The sequence below is a fragment of the Carcharhinus amblyrhynchos genome, chromosome 9, assembly GCF_965287045.1.
Source record: "Carcharhinus amblyrhynchos chromosome 9, sCarAmb.v2.hapA, whole genome shotgun sequence".
NCBI lineage: Eukaryota > Metazoa > Chordata > Chondrichthyes > Carcharhiniformes > Carcharhinidae > Carcharhinus > Carcharhinus amblyrhynchos.
In genome coordinates, this window is record NC_137332.1 from 45913390 (window position 1) to 45935130 (window position 21741).

The 21741-nt window shown below is 41.6% G+C and overlaps 2 protein-coding genes across 3 annotated transcripts in view; both read right to left on the reverse strand.

Moving 5' to 3' along the window:
- Positions 1-701: 701 nt before the first annotated feature.
- On the reverse strand, positions 702-15853 carry magoh (mago homolog, exon junction complex subunit). The gene is made up of 5 exons (XM_080195559.1): positions 15714-15853; positions 5661-5719; positions 5343-5453; positions 3255-3337; positions 702-1020 (listed from the first exon to the last, which is right to left on the reverse strand). The coding sequence occupies exons 1-5, from the start codon at positions 15799-15801 to the stop codon at positions 921-923; spliced, it is 441 nt and encodes a 146-aa protein (XP_080051685.1). The 5' UTR covers positions 15802-15853; the 3' UTR covers positions 702-920.
- A 5709-nt stretch (positions 15854-21562) lies between these two features.
- Positions 21563-21741, reverse strand: part of LOC145348364 (cytochrome P450 4B1-like) — a 40339-nt gene continuing 40160 nt past the window's right edge. For both annotated transcript variants that reach the window (XM_080196570.1, XM_080196571.1), the window contains one exon: positions 21563-21734. In XM_080196570.1, the coding sequence (XP_080052696.1) occupies positions 21563-21734 (172 nt within the window). The remainder of the gene's footprint in view (positions 21735-21741) is intronic.

A 21741-nucleotide genomic window follows, 5' to 3' on the forward strand; every position in this document is an offset into this window, starting at 1 on the left:
TGCTCAAAATCATTAGTCCAATAAACAGGAACGTACACCAATCTCCTGAATACTGGAGTTCGTTTATCGTCACAGATTTAACACTATGTATCTATCTTCCTTTTATGACACAAGAATATGATTCTATTTTCTTTCATATTTCCTCCAGGCCTAAACAACTTCAGCTATTCCACATCCGTGTATGCAAGAATTGCTCTCAGTTATGAGGCAATGTTAAATAGTGGCCCATGATTCATTCCACAGTCATCACAGGAAAACAGCTTCTATACTGAAGACATAGCAAGAGATCAGAGAATCCAAGAGGTACAAGTTATTCATAATGAACAGCTGGAATCTGCTGTTTGTGAAATAACAAGCCTTCAAACTTATTGCCTGTTGTTAAAATGATATCAGCAAAGTTTTAATATGGCTTCTTTCTGGTTTCTTACCCGACACCAAAAATATTTTTTCAGTACAGGGGTTAGTAAGAACTTTTAAATGCCAGTAAGCAGTAATTTGATTTCTGGAATATTGCAAAATATTTAAACCTCAGCACAGTGAATGTAGATTTGTTTTCTATGTCTCACGATGACTGCCCGTTTTGTTTAAATTTATAACTGAAAGAATATTTAGTAATACAAATACATTAGGAAACTGCAACACCATCCATATATTTTTGTTAATTTTTTAATAAAGCAATTCCAGCAAACAAACCACACAAATTTATCCAATGAAATTTATTTTAATATAAAAATGGAAATCAAATATTGTGAGCAAGATGAAATTGCCATATATTCACATACAAAAATTATGAAATCCACAATCCACGAGATAAAGTTAGTTGCTGTAAAACATACAGAGTCCAAATCAACCCAAACCCTTCCCTCTCTTCCCACTCCAGTCCATCCCAAATCCATTATCCTTGTGCGAACACCAAACTCTTAGATAGGCTTGATCTTGAAGTGCAGTCCAATGAGACTGAAAACTAGACATTTCAAGTCCTGGACCAGATAGTAGAATACTCGCAGACCCTCTGGATCCCTAGATGTAAAGATTTTTTTCCCATTTAGAAAAGGCACAGCAGTTAAAATTACAGCAGTTTGAAAAAAAACAGCCAAATTTCTATTTATAGAGCTGGGGAATTAGCTCCCATTATAATGGAGTGCTTATTTTGATGAGTGTTAGCAGGATTGACTCTTGGAAGTATTGCAAGCTATGAGGAGGATAGATAGTGCTGAACTCCAAAAGGACATAGATGCTTGGTGGAATAGGCAGACAAATGCAAATGAAATTTAATGCAGAAAAGTTTGACCTGAATCATTTTCACAGAAACAACAGAGAGACAATCCATAATTTCCTTTGAGTGACAACAGGTGTTGGATTGCCTCTCCATACCCCCTTACCCACACCAAACTTCCTCAGTGCCCAAATCACCTGATCTTCCTGATTCAGGTTGGGTGAGATTCAGGCAGCATAGGGGGTTCCAGGGTCCAGCATCTGAGTGCAAAGGAATTGCAGTGGAGTACACTCCGTTTTTAAATGCACCAGCAGGTGAGTTTAAAGATCATACTGAAAATAACAGGCCGAGGAAACGGGAAGTGACTAAGGTAAGGGATTTGGGAGGATAGAGGGTTGGACATCAGGTGGTGGGTGCCCAGCCATGTCGGGGTGTAATCCCATGCAGCTTGTTTGAAATTGCTACACTGATGTTAGAAGTGGTTCTATTTCTAACTCGTTCAGAATAATTATTGGTGTAACACTGGCAGAACGATCCAAAGTTAGTGATTTAAATCACTTTGTCAGATGATTCCCAGCACAGTGCAATTGTCGAGGAGAAGTTAGCCCGTACTTCCAATGGAACTTCCAATGCATCTTCGGGGTACCCCCTAAATCTGACACTGGAGAGTCAGGAAGTTATGGACCAATATAAATACAATTCTAAAGGGGATGCGGGGGCAGAGGGATGAGGGTGCATATGTACATAAATCACTGAAGGTTGAAGCACAGGTTGAGATAACAGTTAAAGGATACACCATCCTCGGCTTTTTTAATAAAAGCGTAGGATACAAAAGCAAGGAAATTACGTTACACCAGTATAAATTATTGGTTCAGCCTCAACTGGAGTATTGCATCTCGTTCAGGGACCACACTTTGACATGAAGGATATGAAGATATTAGAGAGGGTGCAGAACGAGAATGCTTCTAGGAATGAGAAGCTTCAGTTAAGTAGCTAGACTGAAGTAGTTGCGACTGCTTCCTTGGAGAAAAGGTGGAGAGGACATTTGATAGAAGTATTCAGGAATCTGGACAGAATAGATTAAGGGGAAACTGTTCCCACTGGTGAAAGAATTGAGAACCAGAAGGTATGGATTTAAGCTAATCAGCAAAAGAAGCAATGGAGGCATGAGGGGAAGGTTTTCATACAGTTAGGATCTGGAATGAACTGCCTGTTAATGTGGCAGAAGGTGGTTCAATGAGGTATTCAAGTGGGAATTGGATTATGAAGAATATGCAGGGCTACAGGGAGAAGGTAAAGGATTGGCACAGAGTGAATTGCTCCTTCACAAAGATAGCACAGACATGACAGTCTGAATTGCCCTCTTCTGATCTGTAGCCATTGGGATTCCCTGCACAAAAATATGGTAGCATAATGGTTACTTTACTGAACTCACTATCCAGAGGCCTGGACTAATGCTCTGGAACCATAATTAAAAAATTCAGTTGGGAGAATTAAATTCAGCTAATAAGTCAGAAGAAAATGGCAAGTGGCATTTAAAGCAGAGAAGTGCACCGATGACCACTTAACTCCTGGATTGTCATTAAAAACTAACCTGGTGTAGTCATGGCCTTTGAGCAATGAAACTTGCTCTACTTACTCATTCTGGATTATATGTGATCAATAACAGTGTGATTGACATAACTGCCCTTTGAGATAACTTAACAAGGCCATTCTGTTATACCAAAGCTTTAGATTCAGAATTAGGCAATAAATGTTGACTTTTCCACAGCCTATGATGAATTTAAAAATTGTATTTTAAATCTTAACAACATGATTTTTTCCTCCTAATAGGATAGAATTCCTTTCTGCTCAAAAACAATGACTCATTTTGGGAAGACACCAATTACAACAGTTCAATTGTGACACTGGCTGATCAGAGATATACACAATTTACTTTTATAAGTATTTGGTTATTAATTAAAATCATTAGGGCAATATATTGTTCTCCACTAATTTATTTTTGTAGCTTTTCCACTCTTACCAAAGTAACACTTACTTGGATTGATTTACATCAATTAGAGACCCAATCTTAGATGTTGTAAATGAAATATGTTCATCTCCTATTACAATCTCGAGCTCCTGTTATGACCAAGATATGAAGAGCATGATTATCTACATATTGAAGTCCCACAATCAAGCACAGAGCACAAAATATACATTCCGTACTGACATCTCCTGATAACCGATCGCAGATTTTTAAACAAATTTTGTATTAACTCCATCACAATTAATCAACAACTGTATGCACTTGACTTAATAACTTCTAATGAAGTTTATAGTATTGGCCAAGGTTCAGTGGTAGCATTGGCTTTTGAATCAAAAGATCTTGAAACCAAGTCCACTTCCAAAAATCTGAGTATATAATCTAGGCTGATTCCCCTCTCAGGCAGATGTAAAAAATCCCTCAGCCCTATTAAAGAGGAGTGGAAGAGCTCTTCCAGCGTCCTGACCAACATTAAACACTCAACCAATATCGCTAAAAACAAATAAAATTATCTGACCATAATGCATCTGCTAACTATGCAACTGGACAGCATGCACATATGGAAGTTCAGTGAGGTGGAAGGGAGCTCAAACTATGTCTCACTGGCACACGTATAGAATGTGATAGATGATATTGTTGAGGACCAGCATGAAGGTGTGGAAAAGCAGAAGGCCAACAATGGACCCTTGGAAAATAAGCACTTTATAGTGTTTAATACAGCACTGTAAATAAAAGAAGGCTTACATTTACATAACACCTTTCACAACCTTGGCACAGTCGAAAATGCTTTGTTAAAAACTTCATTTTCTAAGTGCAGACCTTGTTGTAATGTAGGAGATTGGCAGTGAGTTGTGTACAGCAAAGGCCCACAAGTAGACAGATTTTCCTTTTTAAAAACAATTTTGGTTGAGAGATAAATATTGGCCAGGACACAAAGTAATGCCATGGGATCTTTTACATTTAAAAAATGACACCCTTAACTGTGCAGCACTCTCTCAGTACTGCACTTGAGTTTCAGTTTAGATCTTGTGCTCATGTCCCTAGTGTGAAACTTGAACCATCAATCAGTTGCTTTAAAGGTGAGAATTTCACCACAGCGATATATCCAATGCATTTTATATCATGCATTCATTATTGTGGCAAATTGGTAACCCAAAGTGCATTTACAATTCAAAGTAAACTGGTTAACCGATTGCACCCTTTCCTTTCCTTCCCTTCTCCGCGTGTACTCTATGAATAGTATGTTTTGTCCGTAAAACACGCAAGAAACAATGTTTTTCTCTGTATACCAATACATGTGACAACAATAAAGCAAATCAAAAATGATGATTGGGCATGTAATTACAACACTCATTTTTGTATGGTGAATGCATGTGTACTATAATCTTTTTGAGTTGATAAAATAAATTATGGGAGTTTATGTATTCAGCAGTTCAGTTAAAGTCCTTTATAAAAGAGAAACTCTTCATTTTCAAGGTGCAGCCCCTGTTGTAATGACAGAGACATAGCAATGAATTGTGTACAGCAAGGGCCCACAAATAGCCGGAGTTTTCTTTGTAAAAACAATGTTGATTGAGGGGCCAACTTACCAAAAACATTAAAATGTGCCATGTCTCATAAAATTCATGCCAGAATTCCAATCTTTGAAGAGAAATGCCATAAAATGCCATACTAAATTGTAATACATATTGTATAAAGATACAAGTAAAATATATTTAACAGCAATGTGAACGTATGCAAGGAATTTTCCACAAACTTTAATATGTTTCATTAAAGCAGTGTCACTGCAGCCACATCCACAGTTAGTCACCAATTTCTACTAAATACAACATTCAAGATGTAACAGAAAATGGCCACGCAAGTCCCCTTGGAATGTGTGCCAATGTAGTTAGAGCCTTCAAGAGAAAAAAGTGTTAAAATATCTCTCAACGTACAGTATAATTTATAAAATGTTTTATCCATGATATCTTCAATTGTTGATCCTCATGTGTTCTGATGAGCTCAAGAACTCTTATCCAAGTAGTGCATTGTTTATCTGAAACATTCTATGATATGCTAGCTTCGTCTTTGTTTATGAGAAATAAAGAGTAAAATACTGACCTGTCGCCCTACTCGGTCAGGTGGGGGCCACAAAGCATCGTCTTCCTTTGTGATTTCACTGTCTTCTATGATTCTCTTTAGTTCTTCCATAACACTTTTATGGACATATGCCTACAACCATAACAACCGTACAACCATAAACTGGCATTTTAAAAGAAAATATAAAACTGCATAAATTACAACAAGTTTTAATTAAATACAATCTCAGGTCAGAAGCCATTTTACTATTTAAATGACATCCATTTTGAATTCAATCTTCAAAATTAATTGAGCCTTTTCCAACTCACAACATAAAGATGAAGTTTCAAGCATGCTTACCTCCTTCCTAATCATTACGTCATTTTTGTAATTGCTGTTATTTGCATATCTGAGTTTACCTGTCAATCAAATGAGAAACAAGTTTGATTTGTATCATGAGCTGAAGGTATTACAATGGAACACTAGTTGCCAATTCATTTATCAGTTTTCTCTTTCTTAGATGCCCATAACATTCAGCCCCTGTACTTAACACAGACCATCAATGCTGAAACAAGATATTCTGCTACTCAGTAACGTTGCATCAGTGACGGGTTTATTTTGAAAGGCGAAACCTAAAGCATGTAGTTCCTTCAGCAGAAAACTGCGATCTTACCAGCCGTTCATGCCACACTCTTGCTGCAGGAGGTTGGAGAATTTGGCTCCCAGCCAAATCTTTGTTCATTGCAGCTGGATGGCGTGAACAGCCATAACATTCTGGCCAAAATTTTGACACACTTAGCCCTGGAAGCTGAAAACTGATGAAATCTATTCCCCTCACACTTCCACTCTGCTTTCTGCCTTTGCCAGAAGACATTCGCTCTTCGTTGGTGTAATATTCTATTGTTGGTGATTACCCATTCATCTCAAGGGACATCTTTCACAAATAAACCCAGTGAAGTATGCACAGTGAGCGTCAGCAAACTATTTGACCATAGAGTCATCACAGCCAAGCATGATGCCACCTGTTTTAGACATGCAGACAAATGCACTTTACTGCAGGGGTAGGTGAATACCAACTAAATACAGGAATGTTGACTCTTCCATCCTCCCTAACTCAAGGGTATTGAAGACAAGTACAATTTGTTGTCTAAATAACTCAGCCAAAACCAGGACGATCAATCAATTCTGTCATGTATCCATTCAGGCATTACAAAATTATATGTAAAAAATGCATATAATGGAGAAGATGGGATCCTATTAACGGAGAACGCTCGAGCTTTAAAAACTGAAATCTGGAGCTTGGAAACTCCCGGTCTTCGTGACATCACTAAGATCACCCTGCAACAATTTCTAACTTCCAGCACAAATCCACCCATTAATTTTTTGATAAAAAAGCTGCATGAGAGGATTGCTCAACCATTTGAAGGGCTGATTCCAACCCTATTATCTCGGTGATTTGGGGTAAATAGGTTAAAAATTAAGATGCTGTAAGAAAATCTCTGTGCTCTGTATTGGTGGGCGTACTGACCAAGACACAAAATTTTGGTAATCTTAGTTATGGCTTAAAGCTGACTTACATACATGACAGATTAAAAAAGAATGCAGCAGAGCAAGAAATTAACACCTCTCAAAATAAACCTTCTAGTTTTAATTCTGACCAGAAAATGACAAATTGTTATATCAGATAGTCTCCTCTGAGATTCCCAAGACTTGGCAACTCCTTGAACTCACTAATGATACCATCATGTAATCACTGAATCCCTACTGTGCAGAAGGAGACCATTCAGCCCACTGAATCTGTACTGACTACAATCCCACCCACACCCTATTCCCATAACCACACATATTTGTCCTGCCACTACCCTTGACACTAAAGGTCAATTTAGCATGGCCAATCAACCAAACGTGCACATTTTTGGATTGTAGGAGGAAACCAGAGCACCCACAGGAAACCTAAGCAGACCCAGGGAGTATGTGCAAACTCCACACAGACAGTGACCCAAGGTCGGAATTGAACCCAGGTCCCTGGCACTGTGAAGCAGCAGTGCTAACCACTGTGCCACCCCTGTAATCTGTTTACATTGTTAATTTGAGTATATTTATGTTTTATTTCAACAGTTTCACCAAGGTTTTCTTCAAAGTTTCAATTCAAAACAACTTCTTATGAGGTTTATCTCACCAAGACTCCATTACCCTGAACAACTGAAATGGAACATACTTAGAGACCATCACAGAAAGAAGACTGTACAACTAATCATTCCTTAAAAGGATGGGGAAGAAGGAAGGCTGTGTTAAAACTGTGGCGATGTATCACAGAAATGGGGTTCAGAAAAAAAAGCAGCAGGTCTGCCGAGTGCTACAAGTGACCCCAAGTTTTGTTGTATTTCATACACTGATTTACACCATCTTCTGGTCTCAGGATTGGATCCTAAAGATTTGTGTGTGTGTGTGTGTGTGGGGTGGCGGGCAGGCAGGGGGAGGCAATTCTAGAGCTTAAGACCTTGGTGTCTGAAGCCACAGCTACCAGTGACGCAACTGCTAAAATCAGGGATGCACAAGATGCTGTTGTCCCAAATCTGCAGGCATATATTTATCAAGCCAAAGAAAATAACATTCAATTTTGTGACACAATCAGTAGGTTTTTTGTTCTATTGAAACATTATCAATATTGGATATTTGGATATGGGAACAAACTCAGTAGCTTAAATTGTGATTTCAAGAAGAAATTAGGTATAGCTCTTGGGGCTGAAGGGATTAAGGGATATGGGGGGGAATGCAGGGTGGGGGGAGGCAGAATCAGGATATTTAATTTGATGATCAGTAATGATCAAAATGAATGGCAGAGCAGGCTGAAGGTCTGAATGGCCTAGTCCTGCTTCTATTTTCTATATTCATGATTTCCTCTGTAAGCTACTTTTCAACTTTTCTGCACTTAGAATTGATATCATAGCATATTAAAAAGTAATAATTTGTTGGAAATGCTTTCTAGACCTACAAGTAGAATACAGGGAAGAGGGAACAACAGATTCATTACTTCCGGGTTGACTGTTCGTGAGTTATGGGGTTAGACAGATGTTGTAATTATTTCCTTCATGGTGCTTTTGCGTGCAATACAGTTAAAGTTTATTTATTAGTCACAAGTAGATTTACATTTACTGTGAAAATCTAGTCGCCACGCTCCGGCGCCTGTTCGGGTATACTGACGGAGAATGGCCAATGCACCTAACCAGTACGTCTTTCCGAATGTGGGAGGAAACCAGAGCACCCGGAGGAAACCCACTCAGACAAAGAGAGAATATGCAGACGCCGCACAGACCGTGACCTAAGCCAGGAATTGAACCCGGGTCCCTGTTGCTGTGTAGCAGCAGTGTTAACCACTATGCCACCGTGTGCTTGAGTACATATTAGATCTTGTCCTACACATTATATATGTTACTTATATTGGATATCTTTTATATATGTATCTATATACATAGATATATATAGAGAGAGAGTGAGAGAAATAATATCTACGTATGTAGATACAAATGAACCCCATGCCAGCAAAATGACAATTTGCAATTATGTGGTACCTTTGATATAAAGCATCCCATTACATCTGTTGACAAAATTTGACACCTCATCAGATAAGGAGATAGATGATCAAAAATCTGGTTATGAAGGTAGATTTTAAGGAGTGTCTTAAAGGAGGAGAGAAAACTAGAGAGGCAGAGATGTTTAGGAAGGAAATTTCAGAGAATAGGGTCTTGGCAGCTGAATCATAAGAACATAAGAAATAGGAGCAGGAGTAGGCCATCTAGCCCTTCGAGCCTGCCCCGCCATTCAATAAGATCATGGCTGATCTGTCGCTGCTCAGTTCCACTTTCCCGCCCTCTCCCCATAACCCTTAATCCCCTCTCTTATCAAAAACCCATCAACCCGCGTCTTAAAAATATTTAGCGAGGCAGCCTCCACCACTTCAACGGGCAGAGAATTCCAGAGATTCACCACCCTTTGAGTGAAGAAGTTCCTCCTCAACTCCGTTCTAAACCGCCCCCCTTTTATCTTGAGGCTGTGCCCCCTAGTCCTACTGTCTTTTTTGAGCGGGAAGAGTCTTTCCACCTCTATCCTACCCATCCCATTCATCATCTTATACGTCTCAATGAGATCTCCCCTCATTCTTCTAAACTCTAACGAGTACAAGCCTAGTTTATTCAGCCTCTCCTCATAGCTCAACCCCCTCAACTCCGGTATCAGCCTAGTAAACCTCCTCTGCACTCCCTCCAAGGCCAAAATATCTTTGCGCAGGTGCGGCGCCCAAAACTGCACACAGTACTCCAGCTGCGGCCTCACCAATGCCCTATACAGCTGCAGCAAGACCTCCCTACTTTTATATTCAATCCCCCTCGCTATGAAGGCCAGCATCCCATTCGCCTTCCTGACCACCTGCTGCACCTGCAAGCTGGGTTTTTGCAACTCATGCACAAGGACCCCGAGGTCCCTCTGCACCGTCGCCTGCTGCAGTTTTTCACCCCGTAAGTAATAGTCCTTCCTACCATTCTTCCTACCAAAGTGGACCACCTCACACTTGCCAACATTAAATTCCATTTGCCATTTCCTGGCCCATTCGCCCAGCCTATCTAGATCCTTCTGCAGACTCTCCACACCCTCCGCACAATTTGCCGTTCCCCCAATCTTGGTGTCATCAGCAAATTTCGACACCCTACACTCGGTTCCCTCCTCCAGATCATCTATATAAATGGTAAAAAGCTGAGGCCCCAGCACCGACCCCTGGGGCACTCCACTAGTCACCATCCGCCAATCCGAATAGCACCCGTTGACCCCCACACTCTGCCTCCTATTTGACAACCAATCCTCTATCCACGCTAACACCCTACCCCCAACTCCATGTCCCTCGACCTTCTGCAATAACCTCGTGAGGTACTTTGTCAAACGCCTTCTGAAAATCTAGAAAGACCACATCCACCGGCTCGCCTCTATCCACCGCCCTAGACACATCCTCATAGAACTCCAGTAAATTTGTCAGACACGACTTCCCTTTAATGAAACCGTGCTGCGTCTGCTCTATCAAGCAATTCCCTTCAAGATGCCTCGCAATTTCCTCCTTAATGACAGATTCTAACATTTTACCTACCACAGACGTTAAACTAACCGGCCTATAATTCCCCGCCTTTTGCCTGGCACCCTTCTTAAACAACGGCGTAACATTAGCCGTTTTCCAATCATCCGGCACTCCCCCGGAATCCAGCGACGTCTGGAAAATAACCACCAAGGCATCCACTATCACCTCTGCCATTTCTTTCAGAACCCTCGGATGCATTCCATCCGGTCCTGGGGACTTGTCCACAATCAGCCCCTCCAGTCTGTCGAGCACCGCCTCTCTAGTAACAGTAATGTCATTAAGACCCTCCAGTCCCACCACCTTTCCATCGCTAACACCCGGCAAATTATTCACGTCCTCCTCCGTGAAGACAGAAACAAAAAAGTTATTCAATACCTTAGCCATATCCCCATCCCCTACCGCTAGGTCCCCCTTCTCATCCTCTAAAGGACCAACATTCACCCTAGCCAGCCTCTTCCTTTTTATATATTTATAAAAACTCTTGCTATCCTTTTTTATATTAAGCGCTAGCCCAGCTTCAGTTTCTCCTACCCTTCTTTATCAACTTCTTTGTCAATCTTTGTTGACATTTAAACCTCTCCCAATCCTCTTCTCGCCCACTACTCTTAGCTACTCTAAATTCCTCCGCTTTTAATTTAACACTTTCCTTCACCTCCTTCGTTATCCACGGCTTATTACCTCTCCTCCTACTATCCTTTTTGACCATCGGAATAAATTTCTGCTGAGCACCAAGAAAGATCTCCTTAAAGATCCTCCACTGCTCCTCAACAGACCCTCCCTCCAACGCGCTCCCCCAGTCCACATTCGCCAATTCTTCCCTCATCCTACCGTACTCCCCTCTATTCAAACAAAGGACACATGTCCGGGAACCCACTTTCTCCTCCTCCATCTGCACCAGAAACTCCACCATACAATGATCACTCTCCCCAAGAGGATCCTTCACCACAAGGTCCCTAATTCTACCCGCCTCATTACATAGCACCAGATCCAAGATAGCTCGCTCCCTCGTCGGCTCCAACACACACTGTTCGAGGAAACTATCCTGGCAGCATTCCAAGAACTCTTCCTCGAGCCCCCCGCGTCCAACATGGGTCGACCAATCAGTATGCAGATTGAAATCCCCCATAACTACGGCCGTCCCATTCCTGCACGCCGCACTTATTTGCGCGTTAACAGCCCGCCCCACCTCCAGATTATTATTCGGGGGCCTATAGACGACACCCACCAGCACCTTCCTCCTTTTGCTGTTCCTAATCTCCACCCACAACGATTCCACCCTCTCCTCCTTTGCTCCAATATCATCCCTTGCTACCACCATGATGCTATCCTTAATCAGCAGAGCTACGCCCCCCCCTTTTCCCTCCTGCCTATCCTTCCTAAACACTTGATAGCCGTGTACATTCAGCTCCCAGTCCCTGTCACCCTGCAGCCACGTCTCTGTAATGGCCACCAGATCGTATCCATTTGTGTCAATCTGCGCCACCAGCTCATCCACTTTATTCCGAATGCTTCGTGCATTCAGCTAAAGCGCTTTCATCCCAGCCTTCACCTGGACCCTATTTGCCGTAACGCCACCAACCATACTCACGCCCCCTACTCCCTCTATTATTGGGACATCCTCGGCCTCTTCCCTTACCTGTACCCTCTCCTTAACTTCAGACCTCGTAACATCACCTACCCTCGCACCCTCCCCCCCCCAATTAGTTTAAAGCCCTGTCTACAGTCCTCTTTACTCGATTCGCCAGCACTCTGGTCCCAGCATGGTTCAGACCAACCCCATCCCGCCCGAACAGGTCCCACCTACCCCAATACTGGTGCCAATGCCCCATAAATTCAAACCCATTCCTCCCACACCAATCCCTGAGCCACCCATTCACTTCCTTAATCCTGTCAACCCTACGCCCGTCTGCACTCGGTTCAGGCAGTAGCCCAGAGATAACCACCTTGTCAGTTCTACTTTTTAATTCCATTCCCAGCTTTTCATACTCCCTCCCCAGATCCTCAGTCCGCATTTTGCTTACATCACCAGCACCCACATGTACCACAACGACCGGATTCTCACCCTCCCACTCCAGGTTCCTCTGCAGCCCAGCTGCGACATCCCGTACCCGAGCACCAGGCAGACAACCTTCTGTGCACTTTGTCATTGTGACAAAGGACAGTGTCAATACCCTTCACCCCACTATCCCCAATCACTACTACGTTCCTTTTCCCCCTCTCTTTGCCTATGTCCTGCTGCATCACTGTACCGTGTGCAGTTTGCTCACCAACGTCACCTGCCTCGTTCTCGTCCAGCCTAGAAGCAAGAACCTCAAACCTGTTATGCAGATTAAGAGGCTGAGGCCTCCGCTCCTCACCCCCCGTCCTCCTCCCAGCAGCCCCCTCTTGTCCCTGACCCTTAGAGTTAGCCAGTCTAGGGGGGGTGGATGTCACTTGCACCCCATTGACAATGGCACCAGTGATGCAACAATTAAAGTCAGGGGTGCACAAGAGGCCAGGGTTGGAAAAGCAGAGAGATCTAAAAAGGTTGTAGGACTTGAGCAGGTTACAGAGATAGGGAGGAACAAGACCACAGAGGAATTTGAAAACCAGAATGAGAATTTTAAAATCAAGGCACTGCCAGACCAGGAATTAAACAAGGATTTGCAAAAAGCGTACAGAACAGAAATATTCCATTTCTCTGCAGTAAAGAATGATGGTACAGCTAGCGAGAGCCATATGAGGAAATGTAATTCACTTGCAGAATAAACAAAAAGAACTAGAAGGCACAAATCATTTTTATGGGATGCGGCCGTCACTTCCTGGGCCAGCATTTATTGCCTATCCCTCACTGCCCTTTCTTTCATTTGAGTCAACTACATTGCTATGGGTCTGGAATCACATGTAGACCAGACCAGGTAAGGATGGCAGACTTCCTTCCCCAAAGGTGAACCAGATGGGTTGTCACAAAAATTATTTCATGGTCTTCTTTTAATTCCACATTTTTTATCAAATTCAAATTTCACCATCGGCCATGATGGGATTCGAAACTGGGCCCCCGGAGTATTACACTGAATCCCTGGATTGGTAGTCCAGTGATAAATCCACTGTGCTGATGGGAAATTCAGGAGAAATGCCTTTACCCAGACACTGGTTAGAATGTCCAAACTTGCTACCCCAAGGATTAGCTGAGGCAAAGTTAACAGCCACTTCAACATATGTGGATTAATTAAGAAAACCAGCACAGGATTCGTCAAAGGTGAATTGTATTGAACTAATTTGGACGGGTTTTTTGATGTGGTAACAAAAAGAGTAGACAGATGAGCTAACATGGTTGATGTGGTATGTATGGATTTTCAAAATTTGATAAAGTGCCTCATAACAGGTTTGTCTACAAAGTTGAAGCCCATGGAATACAATGGACAGTGGCAGCATAACTATGAAATTAGCTGAGTGACAGCAAAGGAAGTGTGGTGATTGAGGGAAAACTTATTTTCTTGATGTATATTAATAACCTAAATTTGGGTGTACATGGCACAATTTCAAAATTTTCAAACGATGTAAAAATTTGAAATATTGTGAACAGTAAGGAGAATGAAGTGAGACTCCCAAGAGGATACGGACAGGGTGGTAAGGTGGATGGACATGTGGCAGGTAAAATTTAATGTAGAGAAGTGCGAAGTGATATAGTCTGAAGAGGAGAGATGACATAAAATAAAAGATACAATTCTAAAGAGAATTCAGAAGCTGAGGCACCTGGGTGTATATGTGCATAAATCATTGAAGGCAGCAGGGCAGGTTGAGAATACTGAATCCTGGTTTTCTAAAAAGGGATACAGAGTACAAAAGCAAGTTAATTATGAACCTGCAGAAAACCATGATTCAACAGAAAGAATGTAAAAGTTTTAGAAAGGGTGCAGAAAAGGTTTACAAGAATGGTTCTGAGGGGGAGAGAATTCAGTTACGTGAATAGATCAGCAAAACTAGGGCTGTTTTCCTCAATGAGAAGGCTGAGAGAAGATTTGTTATACTAGACCAAAATCATGTGGGGCCTGGATAGAGGAACACAGAGAAACTGTTCCCATCAGCGGAAGATTGAGAATCCTAAGGTGATTAACAAAAGAACCAAAGACAACATGAGGAAAAACTTCTTTATGCAACATGTGGTTTAGATCTGGAGTGTGGTGCAAACAGATTCAAATTACAATTTTCAAAAGGGAACTGAATAATTATCAGAAAAGATTTTATAGATCTACAGGGAAAAGGCAGGGGAGTGAGACTAGCTAAGTTACTATTGTAGAAAGCAGACAGAGACAATGTGTTGAATGGCCTCCTTCTGTCTTGTAACCATTCTATGATTCTAACACAGATCAATTCAAAGAATTTGATAAACACACAAGGAAGAAAGAAGCTGAAGGTCACTGTGATTGTGTGATCAGAATCACAGAATCCCAAGTGTAGGAGGCCATCTATACTGACAACAATCCTACCCAGGCCATAACCCCACATATTTATCCTGCATCGCCCTGACACTAAAGGGCAATTTAGCATGGCCAATCAACCTAACCTACACTTTTTGGACTGTGGGAGGAAACCAGAGCACCCGAAGGAAACCCATGCAGACATAGGGAAAAACAAGGCTGGAATTGAACCTGGGTCCCTGAAACTGTGAGGCAGCAATGCTAACCAGTGTGCCATCATGCTGCCCAAAATGGGTGAGAGGAGGCTTGTCTGCAATGTAAACAGCAGAGATAAGATGGGTAAAACGACCTGTTTCGGCGCTGTAAATTCCATGTAAAGCTGCTAGCAGGTCATCCTCAGGACACCACAATGAATGAATTAATGCTCAGTAGATAAACACAGCAGAGTGCCTGGGGATAAAAGCAAATGACTATGGAGGCTGAAATCTGAAACAAAAATTGAAAATGCTGGAAAATCTCAGCAGCTCCGACAGAATTGGGAAGAGAGAATAGAGTCAACGTTTCAGTCTGGATAACCCTTCCTCTAAACGTTGGGGATATTAATGTTGTTTCAAATCCCGGGAACATTGAAATGGCTGTTAACGAGAAAGCTGTGTGGGGGGAGCTGTAAGGTGTATATTTGTTTAGTTAAGGAGCGGTATAGGAGCCATATAGATATGGATACTACTACTGCAACTACTACTACTACTGCTGCTGGTGGCGCACATTGATTCAGAGACACTCAGCCCAGCGTGAGGCCCTGGAGTCTGGGCCCAGTCTTCCCTCCGCCGCCTCCTAGCTTTCCCAGGCTCTGGATTCACCGCCACTTCGGACATTCCGGTCAACTCTTACCGTCCGGCCTAAACTCGAACTCTAGGAACTCATGACCAAACTTGCCCTTGTGCCCCACATAATACCGCAAATAGAAATCACTCGACATGGTCCCCGCGCCGGCAGGCCGCCTCTGCGTGGTACGTCACGGCGCAAGCGGCTGGCCGCCTCTGCGTCATACGTCACGACGCAGGCGGCGGACCGCCTCTGCGTCCTACTGCTCGACGCAAGTGGCAGCCCACCGCTGCGTCATACGTGACGGCGCAAGCGGCTGGCCGCCTCTGCGTCAAACGTCACGCCATCAGTGGGAGGCCGCCTCTGCGTTTACGTCACGGCGCAAGGGGCAGACCGCCTCTGCGACATACGTCACGCAGTCAGCAGCTGGCCGCCTTTTGCATTGTATGTGGCATTTGAGACAGAAGTTATCTTGCATTCTGTTGTGGCACAGGGCAGCAGGACATGGGCCTGTGGTATCCTATGGTTGGAAACTAATGCATTGGAATAGACTTTATTCTCCTTTCTGTGTCAGTGAGGACAGCAGTGAAAGTGGAGGGGGAAGTGGGTGTAATTGAAAGAAGTGGAACTGTTATGGCAGTGAAGGAGAGGGCCGTTGGGAAAATGGATGACCATGGAGAAAGAAAGGCAACCAGGAGCTGTGTGCCACATGAGAGCTAATGACTTGTGTGGCTGAATCAGTCTTAGCAGCCTGTGCTACTGCTCACTGCAATGATAGTGAGAAGTCGCACTACACTAGGTTAAAGTTTTGGTTGCAAAAGCCACCAGCTTTCGGAGCAGATGAATGGGCAATGATCTGAAAGCTAGTGGCTTTTGCTACCAAATAAACCTGTTAGACTTTAATCTGTTGTGAGACTTCTTATTATGTTTACCCCAGTCCAACACTGGCATCTTCACATCATGATTGCAATGATAAGCATGGAATATGTTCCTCTCAATGTCCAAACTGTTATGTCATATATGCCAACCTAAAAAAGCTTGCAAAGCTGATGAAGGGTCATCCAGACTGAAATGTTAGCTCTATTCTCTCTGCAGATGCTGTCAGACCTGCTGAGATTTGGCAGCATTTTCTGTTTTAGTTTCAGATTCCAGCATCCGCAGTATTGAATAGACTCAACAACTGAGCCACATTCCTCTGGGTTAAGGATGACGTTGAGTTGCCAACATTTTAAGGACTTTGTCAACACATCTGAAACTGCTGATCAGCATTACTAATAAAAGTTATTTTTAGGTTGGCATATAGGCAGTTTGGGCATTGAGAGGAACATATTTCATGTTTATAATTGCAGTGAGCAGATTGTGAGCAGTAGCACAAGCTGTTAAAACTTGATTCAGCCACAGAAGTCATTATGTTTCATGTTGCACGTATAATGCAATGTTGTCTTTTATGAAAGATGCATTTCTATTGACCTCTGTGTACACTATCACTGGTAGATGTAAATGACTATCAGGACATATGCAGAGTGTAATTAGTGAAACATGGAAACTTGAACTCCATAAATAGAGGTATTCAGTATAATAGTGGAAACATGCTAAATCAATATTAAGCTCTGGTTAAGACGCAATCAGGGGATTGCACCAGGTTCTGGTCACCGCACTAGGAAAGATGGACAGTAGTTGAGATGTTGCGAAGTAATTTACCAGAATGATCCCAGGTATGAGGGATTTAGCTACAAGGTTATGTTGGAGAAGCTGTGGATGCTCTCCTCAGAGCATAGGAGATTGAGACAAAATTTGATAGTGGTGCACAAGACTATGATGGGCTTCGAAATAGTTGTTCCCAATAGCTGATGGTGCAAGGATTGGTAGATACAGATTTAAGGTTATACAGAAAAGATGAGGGGGGTAATGTGAGAAAGACGTTCTTTATGTACCTGGAAATCTATGTTGATTACAGTGGTGGAAGCGGGCTGTAATCAATGTGATTTCAAAGGGAAATTGGATTGACACTGATTGAAATAAACTTGAAGGCTTTGGGGATAGAGCAGGGGGTTGGGACTGACTGGAATGCTCTGCAGAGAGTCAATGTGGACTTGATATTGTCTCCTGTCTGGTTGTGACTCTGTGACGTGCATTGTGTGCTACTGGTTGTAATTTTTCTGTTAGCCACGTGTAAGCTAAATTGTGCACTTCTATTTTGCTGGCCTGAAGACCCTTCCCTGGCATCAGAGAACATCCATGGTCAGAAATTTAATCACAAACTCGATTTCAGCCCAAGGCACACCTGCAATCTTTGTGTATGCAAATGTTTTGCCATTTGTACTCTGAAACCAACCCAAATTATGACCAAGGTGGATTCAGAGCAGCAGTAGCATTGTGAAGCTGGAACTATTCCCCCAGAGTGCACAAACCACCAAGGTTCTCCTTATTTGTCACTGATTTATTTATTACTGATAAAATTCTACTGTTAAATCACATAAAATCTCAAAAGTAATTTCAGCAAAATACAAACAGCAATTTCTAAATTCACTTAACACGTTCATTTCAGCAATAACTTTGTTCTTTTACAGTATTACTTAAAAGAAGAATATATCTTTACGAATCCCTTTGTCCAAGATCTTCCAGTTATCAGATATGAGTAACATTATGCTCATCACAGATTTTTAAAAATTGCCACAAATTGTCATGACTGGTAAACTTCTTCCATTCCTTTTTTTTGTATATTTTGTGTATTACTCCCAGTGAGAATGTATAATATTGCCCCTCAGACTCACATGTAGGTAGTAGAAGCAGTTTTCTGATATACTGGAAATCCTGATGCTTTTGGTACATGAGGTATCACAACAACATGATCAAGAGAAAAACTATTATGCGTTCATAAAGCTCATCAGATTTAATTAAATAGCACACTACAAATGATCATAATCATTAATTTATTAACTGTTGATTAATTTAGAATATATTTATTGTAATACAATTAGGGCCACATTTGGTATCGAGGAGGGTAGTTCAAGTCAGGAAATCTTACGATTTGGTGGACACTCCTCGAATTAAAGGGCCCAGTGAGAGACAATTTTTGCTCCTGCAGAGTTCCGGTTTTCTTTTGGATGGAGTATGGATATGAGTTGGCATGGAGGGGCCATTCAAGGTGGGTGGGTAGATGGCAAAATTTGGATCTTAACAGAAATGGGGCCGAACCTTCACATCTGAGTCCCACCTAGCATCTTTACAGGTCCAGGAGTCTTCCTGACACTGAAAAGCCATTGATTTGATTTTTTGATTTGATTTATTATTGTCACATATATTAGTATAAAACCAGCACTTAATACAAAGAACAAAGAACAGTCCAGCATGGGAAACAGGCCCTTCGGCCCAACGAGCCCGCGCCGCTGCATCCTCCTACACCTACCCTTTCCCTCTTTTTCTGCTGTCATTTTCTCCCTTAACCCATCCTCTACTGTAAATTGTAAAAATACTTTGTAAATTTGGCTCAATTACTTTCTTTCGTTTGCAAGTGTTGATGAATTGTTCAACCAAGGACCTATATCACAAATGAGATAATGCAGAGTGCATGGAAATGCGTGCACTGGATAGTCAGTGAAAACTATAGCAATGCTTCAATTTGCTGTTCCCGGTGTGTGCTGAGGCTCCCCTCACTGCCATCCTAGCTGAAATCAGTAAACACAGCATAGCACCTCACCACATGATTCATTGAGTTATCATTGGAAAAAAAGTGAGCAGAGTAAAGTGAGCTGTTGATATTGTATTGACTTGTGTGAAAATCAAAGTTGAATTTATATTGGAGGGTTCCTTTCTTCATCATTCGTTCCTTATTGCTCACAGTACATTGAATGATGCAGCATTTTGTGTCATTTAAAACTTCTGTATGTGAATTATTTTGGTGTAATTTCAACCTTCAATGATAGTGCATAACAAGTGCAACCAGTTTGAATGACAATTCTGAACCTTTCCCAATTTTCCTTTCCCCTTCTTCTGTTGGAAGGAAATGGCTAGAGTTGCATAGTGGATGATGTGTAAGGGTGGTCACAAAGCCCAATTGGGAACTTAGGATTGGAGGAATCGAGGGCAGTGAGTTTGGGGATGACATAGGAGGAGGAGCAGGAAAATTATAACAGAAGATACTAAGATGTTGGCAGCAGGACAACAGGAGCAAAAGCTCCAGTATGGGATACAAGATTAGCCAGGAGCAGGCCTCAGAGATTGAGTTGGGAGGATCAAGTGCTGAAAGGATTAGGATCCAATGTTGAACTAGCTAATCAGACGCAATTAGCGAGCACTTGCTCATATTAAACAATTTTATCAATAATTATAATAAATTTAACTATAATTGAATGAAAAGAGTGATAGGTTTTAAGTCACTTGAATGGTTTGTATACTAACCACCAGACAATCTGTAACATACTGGCTGTTACTTCCTTGTAATGAACTGTTGATCTACCAATCTACATAGACCCATCAGAATCAATAACCTTAAATGCATGAGCATTAAAAGGGCAGGGAAATAGAATTAGAGCTGATAGCACCAGTTTTAGTATCAACATAGACCTGATGGATAAAATGACCTTTTCCCGAATTATACACCTCTATGAAATGTTATGCCCTGGCTGTTCATATTCGGTTGTGTAATATTGTTAGCTCTGAAATCCAGGCTTTTCCTCCAACGGGGAATCACATCTACTGCAAAAATCAAAAGAATACTATCTTCCTCCAAGGCAGAAGTGACATAGTTCTTTCATGTGAAACTAATTTCAATTCAGCGTTTTCACTGAAGTTATGAATATTGAGATAATGTCATCTCAAAAATGTGATCTCTAATTTTCTCAATATTGGGAAAGAAAATTCCCATCACTGACAGGATCCAGCAGCCAGGCACACCAGAGCAAAGGATGTCAAGTAATGAAGATAACAGGTTGCTTTTGTCTGTGATCACAAATGTGCATTTTGAATATGCTTGTCAATGTGTTTGAATCTGTCTCAGTTTGTAAAAGAACATTGGAAATAGAATGGAATAAAACGACTCCCACCTTACTGCAATGCATATAAAAACACAAAGGGAATGATTTTAATATAGGGTTTGGATAAAAGTTATAAAAACTACTCAAGCTTAGTTGTAATGATTTACATCATTAAATCTGCAACATCGAAATTTCTTACTGAGATTCCTGCCTCACAGTCATTGTCAGATGTTCAACATTTTTATTTGCAATAACCTTTGCAGTGATAGTGCAGACTGGTGAAAAACAGTGAACAAATGCCCACCACAATATTTTTAACAGTTCTTAAAGTCATAAGGATTTTGACTTTGTGTAATAGTGTAGATCATTTAGTCATAGAATTTCACAGCTAAGGAGAAGTTAATTCAGCCTATTCTGCCTGTGCTGGGCCTTTGTAAGAACTATTTACCCATCCACCCACCTCCTCTTTCCGCATAGCCTTTTTAAGTATATATCTAATTCCTTTTTGTAAGTTATTATGGAATCTACTTCCTTCACCCCTTTAGGCAAAACATTCCAGATCATTGCAACTCATTGCATGAAAATAATCCTCATCTCATGTTTTTTTCATCAGTTATCTTAATCTGTGCTTTCTGGTCATCAACAGTTCTGTCACCAGAAACTATTTCTCCAGATTCAAAAAGAAAAGGCAATGTAGTGGGGTCTCCAGAGAATAATTAGAATAAAATTGGCAGCCCAGTTTATATCTCTCCCAATTCTCTTATTACCCAATTTTCACAATCGCGTAAAGTCCAAATCTACCCTACAGTGTTTTACTTAAATTATTATCCATGTTCAGATTCATATATCTGGTTTTGAAGTTGCTACTTTAAAAATAGCTGTTATTTTTGTCAACTAGCAGAAGGAGATTGCTGGAGGGTTGCATGATTTTCTCCTGCTTTACTTCTCCAGTTTTTTAATCTTGAGGTGTACTCCATTTTTGGATCTGAGGACTATCTGTGGTGTTTTAATTGGTAGTTTTGATTCATCAACTTCCAGTTCAAATCGATTAAGAATCAGCGCAGCAGCCACCTTCATTTCATTCAAGGCAAAGTGCTGACCAATGCAGTTCCTGCAAA

Coding starts and splice junctions, on each gene's coding strand:
- magoh (XM_080195559.1), bottom strand. CDS start 15,801: ATGTCGAGTGATTTCTATTTGCGGTATTATGTGGGGCACAAGGGCAAG. Junction 5,720..15,713: donor GTTCGAGTTTAGGCCGGACG/GTAAGAGTTGAC, acceptor TTTGATTGACAG/GTAAACTCAGATATGCAAAT. Junction 3,338..5,342: donor CTGACCGAGTAGGGCGACAG/GTCAGTATTTTA, acceptor TGGTCATAACAG/GAGCTCGAGATTGTAATAGG.